The 16,618-nt window shown below is 55.0% G+C and overlaps 1 protein-coding gene across 1 annotated transcript; it reads right to left on the bottom strand.

Moving 5' to 3' along the window:
• Positions 1-14,619, bottom strand: MIS18BP1 (MIS18 binding protein 1). Its single transcript, XM_058807513.1, has 16 exons — positions 14,392-14,619; positions 12,989-13,114; positions 12,183-12,694; positions 11,339-11,415; positions 10,655-10,785; positions 8,679-8,769; positions 8,310-8,473; positions 7,500-7,663; positions 6,968-7,073; positions 5,463-6,288; positions 4,427-4,596; positions 3,000-3,148; positions 2,349-2,497; positions 1,232-1,316; positions 622-664; positions 1-491 (listed from the first exon to the last, which is right to left on the bottom strand). The coding sequence occupies exons 1-16, from the start codon at positions 14,507-14,509 to the stop codon at positions 394-396; spliced, it is 3,009 nt and encodes a 1,002-aa protein (XP_058663496.1). The 5' UTR covers positions 14,510-14,619; the 3' UTR covers positions 1-393.
• Between the last annotated feature and the right edge of the window lie 1,999 nt (positions 14,620-16,618).

The following is a 16,618-nucleotide window of genomic DNA, read 5'->3' as shown; positions in this document are numbered from 1 at the left end:
TAAAAAGCAATTTCAGTTCCTTCTGGAGTGCTGCTAAATTTATTATACAGGCATACCCCAGAAGATATTTTAGCTTAAAAAGAATCAAAACTTGGCAGTCATTGGTATCTATGTACATTTCTCCTTCCCAGGAGAAGCAGGACACAGAGGGGAGGAGCCTGGACAAGGAAATGACACTTTGTACACATGGAAAAGCCAAGCATTGGCAGCAGGGTGGGAATGGAGTTAAAACACATAAAACCATAGCAGGACAGCTTTTCCAAACTGAAATCATTCCAGTATTCCCTCCCAGAGGGGCAGCAGAACCCTCGTGCTCTGAACAGCAAGTGCTGAACAAGACATCCCATCAGATAGAAAAGTAGGAGGTGCTGAAGAAGACATCCACAGAGTCCATCACATGGAAAAGTAGGAATCCTTCTCCTCACTGGAGCAGGACGAGTTTGGAGTCTCAGCCGTGAAGAGCTTCCCCACCACGGGGGCCGGGGTCACCCCTGCAATAAAACCAGGGATCATCAGGGGGTGTCCCAAGGGAAACGGGGCAGCAAAAGGCTGATGGGACACAGCTCACGGTGATGGAGCAGGAAGGGAAGGAGCTGGCAATGAGGAGCCAGGAATACTCACTCTTGGTTCTGCAGGAAGCCGGTGTCTCGTGCACAGCTCCGGCCTGAGGGAGGGAGGGAGGGAAAGGAAGAGGCTCAGCCAGGGCTGGCACCAGCTCGGGGTCCCCACTTCCCAGAATTCCACAACTGCTTTCCCTGAGCCACAGGCACAAGCTGCTCCCAGGAGCACAGGGTTTTATGGAAAAGCCAAAGGAGCTGCAGAGCCTGGGAGAGTGGAAGAACTGATACCTAAATTCAAGGATACAAGGCTGACTTATGGTCACTGTTAGGAGCTGGGCTGGGTGATCCTTGTGGGGCCCTTATTGTACCTCAGGATATCCTATGGCTATTGTTCCTTTTCCCCCTGTTCAGAGGAATTTAACAAGAACCTAAAGACCATGGAATTCCAAAGCAATTCCAGATCCTAACTAAAAGCAATGGAGTTAATCCTGACAACGAAGAGCTCCTCTCTCAGAAAGGAACTTCTCTCCACAGCAGCAGATACCAAACTCAGGGAGGGTTCCCATTTTCCATCCAGAGCACACAGGGGGCTGTGATCCCAGGACTGTCTCCTGTGGCCAAGCTGTGCCTGGCTCAGGTGGCAGTGGCAGAGCCAAGGAAAGCAGCATTACCGACTTCTTCTTGACCTTGTCCCAGGTGCCTCTGCTGCCCCGGGTGTTCTTCTGCATGCGGAACACGTGCCGGTCGTAGTCACTCCTGGGCACAAGGGAGCAGGGCTCAGCAGGGCTCAGCAGGGCTCAGCAGGGCTGGGACCCTTCCCTGGAACCCTCTGCAGGCAGCCAGGGAGCCCCAGAGCTCCAGCTCCCACAGGGAACGAGCAGGGCTGGGCCATGGGCTGCACATCCCAGTGCAGGGATCACACTGAGCCCCATCCCAGTGCAGGGATCACAGCCAGCCCCATCCCAGTGCAGGGATCACACTGAGCCCCATCCCCATCCCAGTGCAGGGATCACACTGAGCCTCATCCCCATCCCAGTGCAGGGATCACACTGAGCCCCATCCCCTTCCCAGTGCAGGGATCACAGCCAGCCCCATCCCCATCCCAGTGCAGGGATCACACTGAGCCTCATCCCAGTGCAGGGATCACACTGAGCCCCATCCCCATCCCAGTGCAGGGATCACACTGAGCCCCATCCCCATCCCAGTGCAGGGATCACAGCCAGCCCCATCCCCTTCCCAGTGCAGGGATCACACTGAGCCTCATCCCAGTGCAGGGATCACACTGAGCCCCATCCCCATCCCAGTGCAGGGATCACACTGAGCCCCATCCCCATCCCAGTGCAGGGATCACAGCCAGCCCCATCCCCTTCCCAGTGCAGGGATCACACTGAGCCTCATCCCCATCCCAGTGCAGGGATCACAGCCAGCCCCATCCCCTTCCCAGGCCCAGCCCATGTGACACAACCCCACTGGCTCCAGGCTCCCAGATGGTTCTGGTTATCTGAGCAGAGCCTGAAGCCCTGGCTGAACAGGGCAGGACTGAAGGCTCTGCTGAGGCTGAAGGCCAAGCCAGGGCCATTGCCAGGGCTGGGAGCAGGAGCTGCCCACAGGGAGCTGAGCAGCTCCAGCAGCACACGGGCTGCAGGAACAGCTTTTCCCAGGCTAAGCGAGGCTGCAGGAGTGGTGGAAGCGAGCTGCTGTCCCAGCTCCAAAGCCACCTTCCTCAGAGACAAAAAGGGATCCTGGGCAATGCCAAGGCTCACAGAGAGCTGCTGGAAGAGCTCCTACCTGTTGATGGGGACCAGCATTCCCGGGCTGATGTGCTCACACTGTGGAGTTTTCACAGGGGGAAAGAGGCCCGAGGAGGGGCTGAGCGGGAGCTCCGAGAGGGCCAAATCCTCGGTGTCCCCGTCGCGGCTCCCTCGCAGTGCTGGCAGCTGTAGGGCCACCTCAGAGCTGTCAGTCGGTCACCTGAGCCTGGAGTGCCTTTCCCCCCTCCCAGCACTCCCTCCACTCCTCCCTGCCCTGGCTCTGAGTCCCCTGTCCCTGCTGAGGCACAGCCCCAGCCCCGTGCCCAGAACTGGACACGACCCTGCACCTCCACCTTGGTCTGAGTGCCCCTGCAGATCCTGCCCAGCACGTGGCTGAGGGCTTTTGGTGCTGCCACACCCTCAAAAAGTCATTTCTGGTTACAGTGCCAAGCTCCAGGCTGCCCAGGACTGCTCAGAAGGACGATTGCTCAGTTGGTGCTGTCACCATGCAGAGGCTCCTCCCAGCCTGTCCAACCTTCTCACTGCCACCAGCCAAGGGCTGCTACAGCACGTGAAGGAAAGAAGCCCCTTCCCACAGATCCCCAGGATTGTGCTGGTGGAACTGGAGCAGCCCCCTGGCACACCCAGCAGGAGAGCAGTCCCACAGGAGCTGCTGTCCCAGGCTTACCTGGACCCTCCTCTTCTGGAGGGGAGTTGCACTGAAGATGTCGTCGTGGTTGTCCTTGGGCAGGTGCTCCAGGAACTCCCTCATCTGCTGCTTCCGTTTGAGGGTGCCCACCTTGGCAGTGATCACTGGCTGCTTCTTATCTCCAGGATCTGACCAGGAATTGTCTCAGACAGCAGCCATGGGGTTAAAATTCACTGCCACAGGCAGTCCCACAGCCCAGTCTGTCCTCTGGTGAAATCTCTTACAGCTTCTTTAGGATCCCTTTGAGTTCTCACACAGTTTCTGCTTTTCAAAGCAGTTTCCCCACTCCATCTCCAGAGGAGGGTCACTGCAGAGCCCCCCGGAGCCACTGCAGGGTCACCCACAGGGTTCATTGTGACTGTGACAGAAGTGAGCTCACGAGTGCCTTGCAGAGAGCAAACCCACAGCAGTGTCCCCGTGCCAGGAGGCAGCAGGGCCCAAAGCTCTGCTGCTCAGGGACACTTGCACTGAAGCCAGGCTCAGGAGGGCTCAGCTCACCCTGTGTCCACGGCAAACCTTAATCCAACCCAGCCCCAAGTGAAGCTGCAGTGTGGGGATGGCAAACACCAGAGAAAGGGACCAGACTGCCCTTGGGCATCCAGGGACCCAAACCCCACCTGGACAGAGCTCTGCAAGGAGCTCGTGACCTGCTGGGCCTCCAGGAGCCTCTCAGGATGTCAAGAGCTCTTCCCCGGAGGGGTGAAGGCCAGAGAGTCTTCCCCTCATGCCAACAACTGGAAAACTCTACAAGAAGAGAAAGGAAAGAACCTTTCTCTTCTTGTCACCTCAGTCATTCATGACATCCTCCAACCTCCACAGCAAAAGGTGACCTGGCTCGCTGCCACATCCTGATGTGCTCTTGTGGATTTATCCCATGGGAGCAGAATTGGTGAGGCTGGAAAAGCCCTCCCAGCCCATCCAGTCCAACCCTTCCTCAGCACTGCCCCATGTCCCCAAGTGCCCCATGCACAGGGCTTGAAATCCCTCAGGGATGGGCACTGCAACCCTCCCTGGGCAGTGCCAAGGCCTGAGCCCCCTTTCCGTGGGGAAATTCCTGCTGTGCCCACCCTGAGCTGCCCCGGCCCAGCCTGAGGCCGTTCCCTCTGCTCCTGTTCCTGTTCCCTGGAGCAGAGCCCGACCCCCCGGCTGTGCCCTCCTGGCAGGAGCTGTGCAGAGCCACAAGGGCCCCTGAGCCTCCTTTGCTCCAGGTGAGCCCTGCCCAGCTCCTCAGGGATTCTGCAGCCCCTGCCCAGCTCCTCAGGGATTCTGCAGCCCCTGCCCAGCTCCTCAGGGATTCTGCAGCCCCTGCCCAGCTCTGTTCCCTTCCCTGGCCACGCTCCAGCCCTCAGTGTCTGAACGAGAATCATTTACCCCCCACCCAACCCCCAGACAGAAGGTGCTGGTACCTTTCCTCTCAGCTTTTCCCACTGTGGTTTTCCTGGGCTGCTGTTTGTTGGCTCTCTCCTGCTGCTCCTCCAGGTACTTCCCCTGGCACTCCTGGGCAGAGCGGGACCCCACGGCCATGGCCACCTCCTGCCAGAAGCCGCTCCTGTGCTTGGGGAACGCCGCGATGGCCCTGGGGGGACAGCAGGGACACGGTGTCACCAGGCAGGGCACAGCCCTGGGGGGACAGCAGGGACACGGTGTCACCAGGCAGGGCACAGCCCTGGGGGGACAGCAGGGACACGGTGTCACCAGGCAGGGCACAGCCCTGGGCACAGCCCTGGGAACCACCCAGGCCATGCACTGAGGCCCTGCCTCTTGCTGCCCCCCCTGGATCCCTGGCAGTGCCCAAGGCCAGGCTGGGCACTGGGGCACCCTGGGACAGTGGGAGGTGTCCCTGCCATGGCAGGGGTGGCACTGGGTGGGATTTAAGGCTCCTCCACCCATACCAGTCTGTGATCCTGTGCTGTCTTTTATTCACAACAGGCAAATTTATTTAAACACCTTCAACTGACAGATGTGTCACAAGATAAATTTCCTGCTCACTTGTGCAGGTCCCCTCAGACCTGAGCTCCTGCTCATCTAAAAGAGCTAAACCCAAACCTGGCCATTTTACACTCAGTGTCTATGAAATATTGCCCAGTGGCTTAAGCAATTGGATGATGGATTAATTGAACACCCTTGCAGTTAACCTGCTCACAAACCACATCATGTTTAACCTCTTACTGCAGTCTGGGGAGGGAACCTGCTCCTCTCACCTGTGGCCCTCACCATATTATACTGATGTTTCACTTGTGAAGAAAAGTAATAGGGAATAATAATTCTAATTATTATTAGGGAATTAAAAAAAAGGGAATTGAATGGGAATATTTCTAATAGGGAATTAAAACACAAAGGAAACCTGGGAAATCATGAATCTGAAACCCCCCAATCCAGACCATCCAACCCCTCCTGATGCCTGAGGGAAACTTTTCCTCTGAGCACAGAATGAGCCCTTACTTGTGAAGCTTCTGTAATTCCTTCTCGGACCAGCCATCACCCGCCCTCGCAAAGAGTTCCAGAGATTTCTGCCCCCTCGTGTCTCTGGCCTTTGCTGCTGCAGGCCTGGCAGTGCTGGGGCCGCCGTGGTTTGTTTTTACGGGGGGCGCTCTGGTGTCGGCGTCCTCGCTGGGCGTCTCCTCGGGCTCGGTGTCGGAACGGAGCCTGTACCTGGCGGGGCTGGCACTGCCCCGTGCCCTCCTGGCCCGGGCCGGCAGGAGGGAAGCACTGGACTCAGAGGATGTTCTCCCTTCAGAAGGGGGCTCAGACTCCTCACTGGACCAGGGCCCACTCAGCCTCACCAGCACATGCTGGGAGGGCTTTGCTGTCCTTTGGCCACAGGCCTTGTTTGCATCATCCCGGGAGCCTCTGGAGCCAGGGCAAGGATTCCGCTTTTGAGACTCTGGTTTAAATATAGATTTCTTCTTCCTCCTGATCAGCAGTGGGGTGTCCTCACTGGACTGCTCCTCCTCATCCTGTGAGGGCTGCTGGGCGAGGAGAATCCTCTCCTTGGCTGACCTGAGGGAGTTCCTGTAGCCCTGCTCGTACATGCTCGGCCCTGCAGACGCTGCTGCTCTCTGTGCTGCCCCCGGGGCTCTGCCGCCGTGTTTGTTCAGCTCCTTGGGCTTTGAGGAAGCCCCCCTGGCAGGGAGCTGGGATGGTTTGGTTTTTGTGCCCCTGACTCCAGGATCATTCTCCTCCTCATCCGACAGGACCTGCCTGCCCTTCCTGCTGCTGGCAGGCCGGGGCTCCCCTCGGGGAGCGGCTCCTCTCTCGCTGCCTTTCCCTGCAAGAGAGGGGAGGGAGGCAGAGCCCGTCAGGGCTGAGGGTGGGTCCTGCTGTGCTGGCAGCACAGGCATCTGCACCCCCTCCAGAGCTTTACCTGCCACACTACAAACTCAGAGCTGCTCTCAAGGGCTCTCCGAAACTCTACTGACTGAGCAGGCACATCCCCAAAGCTCTGCTCTGCTCCAGAGAGCTTTTCTGCAGGAAACATTGCAGCTGCTTAAGAGAGAAACTTCTGCTTTATATTCACATTCTTCTCAGGCTTCTATCACCACCCAGATTCTACTAAAACCAAATTTTTATTAAAAACTCTGTTAATGGATTTTTTTGCCAACATTTCATTTTTTCCATCCACGTTAAAAAGCAAAGCCAGGCCTCCAGGTCACTGGATTGGTGAACTCCAAAAAGTCCAAATCCCTTCATTTCAATTTCCAGAATGAAATCTCTGTGTCCCTATTATGTAATTAAAAAAGTGATTTACACACATAGTTCTTGTTTGGAGCTGTGAAACTCCACATGAATGCTACTCTGCTGATTCTTCAGAGAAAAAGCAGTTGATCATTAAAATATTTGAATAATTTCTTTGCATTAACAGACCCAACCCTACTTCTCCAGCATCCACTCACAAGTCGACTGATTCCATCAATAACTTGAAAATAGAAAAAAAAATTAGTTTTTACCTTTACTTTGGCTTTTTGGCATTTCCTCTGTTGTCTTCATGTCTTCCTTTTGTTTATTCTTGGAGATGAACCTGGTCTTTCTTTTGGGTTTTTCACTACTAGGGATCTTCAAAATAAAACAATTGACTCTAAAATTAATTTCATCTCCTTTTCTCCAGGCTGAGCCCCTTTCCCAGCTCTGTTCCCTTCCCTGGAAATGCTCCAAACCCTCAGAGTCTCTCTTGCAGTGAAAGGCCCAGAACTGACCCCAGGACTTGAGCTGGGACCTCACCAAATTCCTGTCTGATACAATCATCTTTCAAAACACCCCCAACTTTTTCCCCCAGAAAGAATTCCCCATTATGCCAGATTTAGAGACCACAATTACCTCATAATATGGACATAAGACTATTTTTTGGTGTGTTTTCTAATATTTTGATCATGTTTCCAAGATTTCCTTTCCCTTCAGGTGTGTCTAAGAGCTGCCCCTGTTCTGTTCCCCACCTGGCCAAGTTTAATAATTCTATTTAAGTCACACTAAAGAGGCTCTTACCAGGTTCAGATAATCCACCCATCCATTCTGTATGGTGACATTGAGGCCCTGATCCACAAACTCCCTCTGGCCACACCAGTAGTTCAGGGGGGGTTTGACGAGGCGCCCGCTGCGGGTGTAGACCGCGCTGGAGTCGCTCCTGGAGCTGTGACTCGGTGTAACAACTGCAGGCAAAAATGCCCAAAGAAAGAAGAGTTTATTCTCAAATATTGCATGGAAAATTCAGCTTAGCAGAGGAACGATGTTGTGTTTAAACTGGACTACAAGGGAAATGTAAAATGTACCCAAAGTTGTTCTTTTCAAAGCATTGTGATATAAATGACAGGACTGAAGTAAGAAGCTTCCCAAATTATGAACTTTACTGTGGTGAACTTTTTACTTTTACTTTGTTTAGAAGGTTATAAATACTGTGAAAGTTGTTTGAGGAGGGAAAGTTGTCACATGGAACAGCTGCTCACTGAGACAAATGAGAGTGAAAAATGAATGGGAGTGATGAGAGAAAAGCATAAAAGCTTTTGCAGTGCTAGCAAGAAAACCTGATTGCAGCAGTAACAAACAGCACAGTGGGGTTAGGGAAAGGCCCATTGGACGAAGACCCCAGAAAAAGTTAAAAGTTAAATCTGAGTTAAACCCCAGAGCTGTCAGTGCCTGTGGCAAGGCAGGGACTGCACTCGAAGGCTGAGCCAAACCAGGGGCTTTTACAGCTCTACAGCCAATTCCTGCAAACAGCCAGCACAAAGAACCTTTCCACAGCCCACTCCAGCCACCCCCAGGTGTCTTTTCCAAAGGAAAGGATGGTTAAATACTCACAGATGTTCTCGTGGTTCTCTGGTGATACCTCATAGGTGGAGTTCCTCAGTGCAGGTTTCCTGGCTTTGCTCACTGAGCCTCCTGCAGGTTCCAACACATCAGTTCCCCCCACGGAGTCATTCTCCTCATTCTCCTCCCCACCACTCTCTTGAGCTCCTTCTTTCCTGAGGGTTTGGAGTTTGAGACAAGAAATAACAGCCACTGAGGAAGCTGCTCTTTAACAACATCTGGGCCCTGGTGGGCCAGCACAGCAGAGTGGCTTCATGCCCACATCTAAAACATTTCACACCCCTCTGGTGTAATACCCTCAAAAAAGTCTCAATGAACACTTAGAACATTGCAGGGATAGAGAATCTCCAATGAACTTACCTCCTCCTTTCCTCCAGGAACTCCTCCACGTACTCCTTCCACCTTCTGGAGAAGCCAAACGTGAATTTCTTGATAAAGCGGTAGGGGAACCCTGGGGGAGCACAGGGCACAGGAAAGCAGCTCAGCAGGGCTGGCACCCCTCAGGGGGCACAAGGAGCCCAGAGAGCAGGGCTGGCACCCCTCAGGGGACACAAGGAGCCCAGGGAGCAGGGCTGGCACCCCTCAGGGGGCACAAGGAGCCCCCAAGAGCAGGGCTGGCACCCCTCAGGGGACACAAGGAGCCCAGGGAGCAGGGCTGGCACCCCTCAGGGGACACAAGGAGCCCAGGGAGCAGGGCTGGCACCCCTCAGGGGACACAAGGAGCCCCCAAGAGCAGGGCTGGCACCCCTCAGGGGACACAAGGAGCCCAGAGAGCAGGGCTGGCACCCCTCAGGGGGCACAAGGAGCCCAGAGAGCACGGCTGGCACCCCTCAGGGGGCACAAGGAGCCCAGAGAGCAGGGCTGGCACCCCTCAGGGGACACAAGGAGCCCAGAGAGCAGGGCTGGCACCCCTCAGGGGACACAAGGAGCCCCCAAGAGCAGGGCTGGCACCCCTCAGGGGACACAAGGAGCCCAGAGAGCAGGGCTGGCACCCCTCAGGGGGCACAAGGAGCCCAGAGAGCACGGCTGGCACCCCTCAGGGGACACAAGGAGCCCAGAGAGCAGGGCTGGCACCCCTCAGGGGGCACAAGGACCCTCAGAGCCTGCTAAACCCAAACAGCAGAGGGGCTGACCCACACAATCCCTCCCAGCACACTCCAGTCAGTCACTCTTAGCCCTAGGAAACCTCTGCAGCCCTAGAGCCACTCTGCTCACAAGCCTTCTGCTGCTACTTTTCCTTCTCAGAATATTAAAATAGAAATAAATATAAGTTCTTAGCAAAGAAAGCAATAAAATCTTCCAGTCAGAGAGCAGCCAGAGCAGGTATTTATCAGCAGGGACCCCAGTGCTGCAAGTAAGCAGGAAACACTGAAGTCACACACACCTCCTTGGGCCTGAAAGAGCCAACAGTGAAGGTGTGCTGGGTAAAAAATGGTGCAACACACCTGGGGCACACCTGTGTTAGGGGAAGTAATGCTGAGGGAATGGCTGGGGCTGGAAGTGGAGTGGGGTCAGGCTGGAGATCAGGAAAGGTTCTTCCCCAGAGGGTGCTGGCACTGCCCAGGCTGCCCAGGGAATGGGCACAGCCCGAGGCTGCCAGAGCTCCAGGGGGGTTTGGGCAGCACTGCCAGGGATGCCCAGGCTGGGGTTGCTGGGGGTCTGGGCAGGGACAGGGGGTTGGGATGATGATCTTGGGGGTCCCTTCCAGCTCAGGATATCCCATGACTCCAACTATTCATTCCACCCATGCCACAGGGTACCTCTGTGTTCTCAGAGCTGCCTAAGAGCACTCACAAGTGTCACAGACATCTTTCCATGAAAATCCTTTCTTAGGATTTTTCCTCCTGAGAGGCTGGGAGGCCTCAGGAACAAAATGCAAACAATGGTTATCTGCTGCTGTGGGATGCAACAGGTGCATCTGGGATTGGTCTCATGTGGCTGTTTCTAATTAATGGCCAATCACAGTCAGCTGGCTCAGACAGAGAGCCGAGCCACAAACCTTTGTGATCATTCCTTCTTTTTCTATCTTTAGCCAGCCTTCTGATGAAATCCTTTCTTCCATTTTTTAGTATAGTTTTAATGTAATATGTACCATAAAACAATAAATCAGCCTTCTGAAACATGGAGTCAGATCCTCGTCTCTTCCCTTACCCTGAGGCCCCTGTGAACAGTCACAGACAAGCAGCTCATTCCCAGCCAGTGTGCCAGAGGAGCACACAGAGCACAAATCCTGTATTTGCACCTGCATGGAAACCCCATTTCCTTACAAACCCACTTGCTCCAAGCCAAGCTGGAACAGTTTATAATTTGTAAGGCATTCAGAAGCAGCAGCTCACCTTCCCTCCTCATGGCAGCTGAGTCGATCTTGCCCTGCAGCAGGTACACAGCTCCCGAGGAGGTCTGCACCTGGCTGTGAGTGACGCGCTCCACGATGGCGCTGCTGTGCCACAGCTGCTGCCTCATGTCCCTGCCAAGAGACAACAGAAATCGCTCCCAGCAAGGATTCCAGTCTGGAATGCTGGCACTCCATGCAGGGGTGGGGATCCCTGTTTTCTGAGGGATTCAGGCGCTGCAGGATGTGCTCTGGGCTCAGGTTTCCTCTCTCAGCCTGGAACTGACACAGCTCTGACCTGGGGCAGGGGACTGTGTGTGTCTGAACGTGTCACTGCTGCAGGTGGCACTCATGGGACAGCAGCCCAGCCTGGAGGGGGCTTGGAGCAGCCTGGGACAGTGGGAGGTGTCCCTGCCCTTGGCAGGGTGGGGCTGCATGGGCTTTGAGCTCCCTCCCAACCCAAACTGTCCAGAGATATTTGATATTTGATTGATTTCTCTGAACCTTTCTGATTACCTCAGCACAGGACTCTGGAATGAGCTCCCCAGCAGTTCCCTGGGTGCTCTCCCTCTCCTGCCCACACAAAGGAATTGTGTCTTCCCTGATAAAGCAGTCTAAGCTCTGCACCATTACCTCATGTTTGGTGTCCATGGTTTACTTTACATTTAAATAAAAAACTGGTTCTTACTTCCTTTTCCCTTCCACACAGATTGCCGTGTTTCCAGCCAGCACTTTAATCCTCCAGCTGCTCAGGCAGATGTTTTTCTTTCCCAGAAAAAAAAAGAATATAAATAATTTAGAAGTATTTATTAGCCAGCACTCCTTAGTGATCAGATCCAATAACAAAAATAACTCTTTCAACATTTTCTAAGCTACAAATCTGGAATATTAGAGGATATCTGATCCTCAGCTCAATCCTGAAGGTGACTTGGTTTAATTCAGGAGAAACATCAAACAGTCTTGGCCGTGGTGAGGGAGAACAGAACAAGTCCCCTGCAATCCAGGGGATTTCCCCAGGGAAGAAGGGAAGCCTTGGGCAGGAGTGCTTGTGCCAGGCTCCTAGGGAACCCCAAGGACTTTGCCAGGATATCCTCAGAAAGGAAGGAAGGCTGCAAGCTGCACACTCCTAGGAAAAGATTTGCTCCAGTTAAACTGAACAGGAGCCTGGGTGATCCATAGGAAAGCCAAGCCCTTCCCCTGTCCATCAGCAGGGCACATTCTGGATGGATTCATGCCCAGCTGGGAGAGGTCTCTCCTCCCTGGAGCTGGCAGGGGCCATCATCACACCATGGCTTGTACACACTAAGCCAAAAGTGCTTCTTTTACACAACAAACCCCAAACCCTGAACATTTGTCATCTTGGAGTATGGAAAAAAGGAACCCTTTGCATGGGGAAACATACTGCTAAAATCTAAAGGAGTAACAGTTTATCCTCCTCTCAGCGTTCCTGCCTTTTGACAAGAAAAAGATTAACTTTGAGCTGTCAGCCCAGAGGGATTGCTCATTTGCCCTCAAGGATTATTTCCTCCCACCTCTTTGTGTGCTTTGCCAGCAGGTTGGTCAGCAGGAGCTTTATCCAAAGGGACCTTGGGGTCTTCTGCCCACTTCTGCTTCCTTGGAATGTGGAGCGGAGAGGAGAGCAAGATGCTACACAAGGGCTGCGAGGGGTTTGCAGGATTAGTCTCTGGTGCCTTTTGCCCTGCTGGAGCAGCTGGTTTTTTGCTGGGCTGCAGCTCTCTCCTCTCTTCATCAAACTCTGTACGATTTGCTTCTGCATTTCTCCACCTTCCTTTTGCCTCATCCCCATCTTCCCAAGGGGGGGATTTCACTTGCAGAGGAGAAGCCACTGTCCTTTGAGACATTTCTTCATCAGCATCCACCTCGACAGATTCCACCAGGAAAACATCCACATCATCCTTATCAGAGTCCAGCTCCCCTGCAGGCCCATTCCCTGCCTGCTCAGCACAAGCAGCCTGCACCGAGGGATCCTCTGCACCTCTGCAAGGAGGAACATTCTGCTGCCTTTGGGTTGAAGGTGGTGTAGCTGCTCATTTAAAGGGAAAAAAAAAGGAAAACCAAAGAAATTAGGGATATTTAAGCATGAGAACATGCTTAGATAAAGGAACAACAAAGAAATGAGGGATATTTAGGCATGGGAACAGGCTGCCCAGGGGGTGGGGGGACCCATGCCAGGAGGGATTCAAAGCCCTGTGGATGTGGCACTTGGGGACAGGGGGCAGTGCTGGGGGGACTGGATGGCCTCAGAGGTTTCCCAGGCCCAGCAATGCCAAGGTTCTCTGTCTGGAGGGGTTTGTGCTCCCCAGAGCAGCCCCAGTACCTTGGTGCTGCTGCTGCTGCTGCCACTTGACCCGCAGGAAGAACTTCTGGGGAGTTTCCAGCACAGGAGGCTCTGCTGGGGGCACTGCCAGGGGCTCCATCCTGGGAGTGTGAGACAAAGCTGGCTCTGGAAAATAACCACACAAACAAACCCCAAACCCCTCTTTCCATTGGGGGAAGAAAAACATTTTCATGGGGATGGGGGGGAGAAATATGATTTTTTTAATATGCTGTTTATTAAAAAAAAAAATCCACAGAATCCCAGAAAGGTTTGGATGGGAATCCATCCCATCCCATGCCAGCCCTGCCATGGCAGGGACACCTCCCACTGTCCCAGGCTCCAGCCCCAGTGTCCAACCTGGCCTTGGGCACTGCCAGGGATCCAGGGGCAGCCACAGCTGTGCCAGGGCCTGCCCACCCTCATTGTAACAAAGGGTCACACCCAGCTTGGTGCCAGCTGCAAACCTGCTGGGGCTGCCCTGGATCTCACCATGGCAGGGATAAACATATTAAAGATAAAAGCCAGCAGGGAGAGCCCAGGAGAATGCCCCAGTGGGATTTCAAACCCTTCCCTTCCCTGCACAAACTGTCAGGAACAGTTACAGCAATTTGGTTTGGTTTTTTTAGTTACAAGGTGGTTTTGAAGGTGTTGCACGGGTCAAGCTCACTCATGAACACAGCAGAGGGGACAATTAGTGCCAGAGTGAGGGAGAGGAGGAGGAAACCAAAAGGGAGGGAATCCTCTATGGTACAGAGCAGGGAAGAGACATCAGCGCTGCTACAGACACCTTTCAGCACTAAAAACCCCTCACCACCCAACTTTTTTTAATCTCAGCACCTGGGGTGCAACCAGCGCTGGTGCCAGTGGTTTTTACACCCACCAGTGGTTTTTACACCCCCCAAGGGGCTCTGGGGCTGCTTTTCCCAGATCCTGAAAGAGCCATGAACGGGACACAGAGGGAAAACGTTCACACCTGAGACAGCTCTCCTGGAGAAGCTGTGGAACAATCATTGCTTCCCAAGTGTGCCCAGGCTCGGGTGTGATGGGTGTTGGTGTCAAGGGGCTTTGTCTCTCCATGGGCCTTCCAAGGAGAAAGGATTGAGGCAATGGGCAGCAGCACTGAGAGCTCTTTCCTTTCAAGAGATGACTCTAGTGTGCTCCAAAATAATAAAAACCGTCTGGGAAAACTATTAATAATTCCTGCCATTTGGGATTGCTGACTGGTAGAAAGAATTAAAAAGTTTAGGAGAATGTGAAAATCAGGGATGCCACTTACTGCAGCACAAGATGCCTGCAAGTTCTAGGAACTAAACTCAGGTTTACCCCTTTGTGCTGTTTATTCCAGGCGTTCTGAAGGCAAACACGCCGTTCTCACGGAGTCACCGAGGGCTCCTGGAACTCACCTGGTCCCGGCTGAGCGCTGCCCGTCCCCCGGGCCGTGTCGGGCCAGTGCTGCCGGGCCGCGGGGCTCAGGATCACATCGGGGGCGATCCTGCGCCGCTGCTCCGCCCGCGCCTTCATCCGCTGGAAGATCTTGGCCGGCGACTCCTGCTCGGGCGGCTCCGGAGCGCGGCGCTTCGGGGGCCGCTCGGGGCCGGGGCCGGGGCCGGGCCGGCACTCGGGGCCGGGGCCGGTTCTGCCCTCGGGGCCGGGGCCGGGGCCGGTTCTGCCCTCGGGGCCGGGGCCGGTTCTGCCCTCGGGGCCGGGGCCGGGCCGGCACTCGGGGCCAGCCCGGAGCTCTATCCCCGCGATCTGCGGGCCCGACGCGCGGCCGTCCGCGGCCGTGCCGCTGCCCTGGCCCGGCAGGAGCTGCTTCAGCGGGGTGAGCGTCCCGGCGGGGATGCTGTTGAGGGACACCGAGCGGAGCGGCGGCTCTCCCCAGGCGGAGCGGCGGCTGGGGGTGGCGATGATGTCGCAGACTCGCCCGTGGCACTGCCGGGTGGATCGCAGTCCCCTCATGGCTGCGGATCGGCCCCGCCGTTCCGGCGGCGCTCCCGGGCCGGCCCCGCTCCCCTGACGGCGCTCCGCGCGCAGATTCGAGCGCAGCCGTCGCGCCCGCCGATTGGCGGAACGGAGAGCAACCGCGGGCCGAGACCATGTGGCGCGGGTGCGGGGGGTGTTAGGAAATAAAGCCATTGCCGGACGGCGTTGAGGCAGGCGGCAGCAGGCCCGGGCTGTGCCTGAGCTCCCCTCTCCTCCGCACGGTGGTTCGGTCCGCCCGTGGGCGGGCTCTGCGGCCGTTAGCGCTGACGCGAGCGGGGCCGGGGCGGGCTGAGGCGAGGCCGGGGCGGGGCTGAGGCGGGGCCGGGGCGGGGCTGAGGCGGGCCCGGGGAGGGGTGAGGAGAGGCCGCATCTCACAAAAAGCTCCGGGAGCGGCCTGGGATGTGGCTTGCGTTGGCTGGAGCCTTTTCGGCGTGCGGGAGCCGGCCGAGCCGCAGGAGGGACAGAGCGGGGCCGGGCGGCGGCCCCAGCCCCGAGCGCGGCCGGGCGGGCTCCAGGGTGAACAACGGGAGGTGTGAGGGGCCGGAGCGGTGTCCGGGCCCCAGTGAGCGTGCAGGGTTGTCAAAAAACCCATCGGTGCACGCTATTAGTTGATAAATAGTAGATTTAATTAGCGCGCTGGAGGCCTGGCACGCTCTGGTGTGTCCCGGCTGGAAGATTCTGTATTAGGGGTTCGTAGTTCAAGTGGACCACAGAGGAAGTTACTTGAGTAATGTACAAAAAATAGAGGATAAATCATAATCCCAGGTGCACCCAGCACCTGGCTCTCCCTGCTAGCAAGCAGCCGCAGTGGGATCAGGTGTGTCTGATCCTAAATTATTCCCAGCAGGTGGGGGAGAAACTCAGCTCGGGGTAAGAAATTGCTTCAATGTGTGCCTGTTGATAATAAACAGCTGCGTTAAAAAACAAGGTGTCATTCTGGGGTCCTGTTTGCTACCGCGGAGCTTGTTACAGTAATGAAAGGCTTGGGGTTCATTACAGGAGGTGCATGTGCTAATTAGCGGGGCAGTTAATAAAGCAGGCACGGAGCTGAGGAGAATGAGCCCCCAGGGATGCAGTGCTGGGATCAGAGGCAGCTGAGTGCCACCTATTTCATAAGGATCCCTTCATGAAAACACAGAAGGGATCTCTGATTTCCTCTCCTGCCGTTTGTCAGTGGCCTTGGCTTCCTGCTGGAGCCTCCCAGGGAAGAATGGGGCTGGCAGATCTGTGGGTGGGATAGGGAAGGAGACCATGGAAAAGTTACAGCAGGGATAACGAGCTGCGTTTAGGTGTTACATCAGTTAATGTCTGTGGTCTCTGATGCACTGACTTCATACAGGTGGCATGGCTTCATTTGTCCTTAAAAAGCCTAAAAAACACCATTCAATCCCTAATTTACTCCTTATATTTAATGATATCTTAGTGCTCCCATAGTTTCTTATCTCCTTACCTACTCAGCTTTTGCCTAAATGATCAAAAGCAAAGAAAATTCGTTTTGCCCCAGCTGCTTGCAGAAGCCATTATTGTGCTCCCTTTCAGGAACAAAAGAATCCGCAGGAAGTCAAGTGAGGAGAAATTCCTTCTTTCAAGGAACAAATGGGTGTGAGAGATCTGTGGTGATTTGGGTAGCTGTGAAATTCCTACAAG

The sequence above is a fragment of the Ammospiza caudacuta genome, chromosome 6, assembly GCF_027887145.1.
Source record: "Ammospiza caudacuta isolate bAmmCau1 chromosome 6, bAmmCau1.pri, whole genome shotgun sequence".
NCBI classification, from domain to species: domain Eukaryota; kingdom Metazoa; phylum Chordata; class Aves; order Passeriformes; family Passerellidae; genus Ammospiza; species Ammospiza caudacuta.
Note: the sequence above shows the minus strand (reverse complement) of the source record. Positions and strands in the feature narration are given on the sequence as shown.

Coding starts and splice junctions, on each gene's coding strand:
- MIS18BP1 (XM_058807513.1), bottom strand. CDS start 14,509: ATGAAGGCGCGGGCGGAGCAGCGGCGCAGGATCGCCCCCGATGTGATC. Junction 4,597..5,462: donor GAATTACAGAAGCTTCACAA/GTAAGGGCTCAT, acceptor CTGTCCCCCCAG/GGCCATCGCGGCGTTCCCCA. Junction 665..1,231: donor ACAAGGTCAAGAAGAAGTCG/GTAATGCTGCTT, acceptor TCCCTCCCTCAG/GCCGGAGCTGTGCACGAGAC.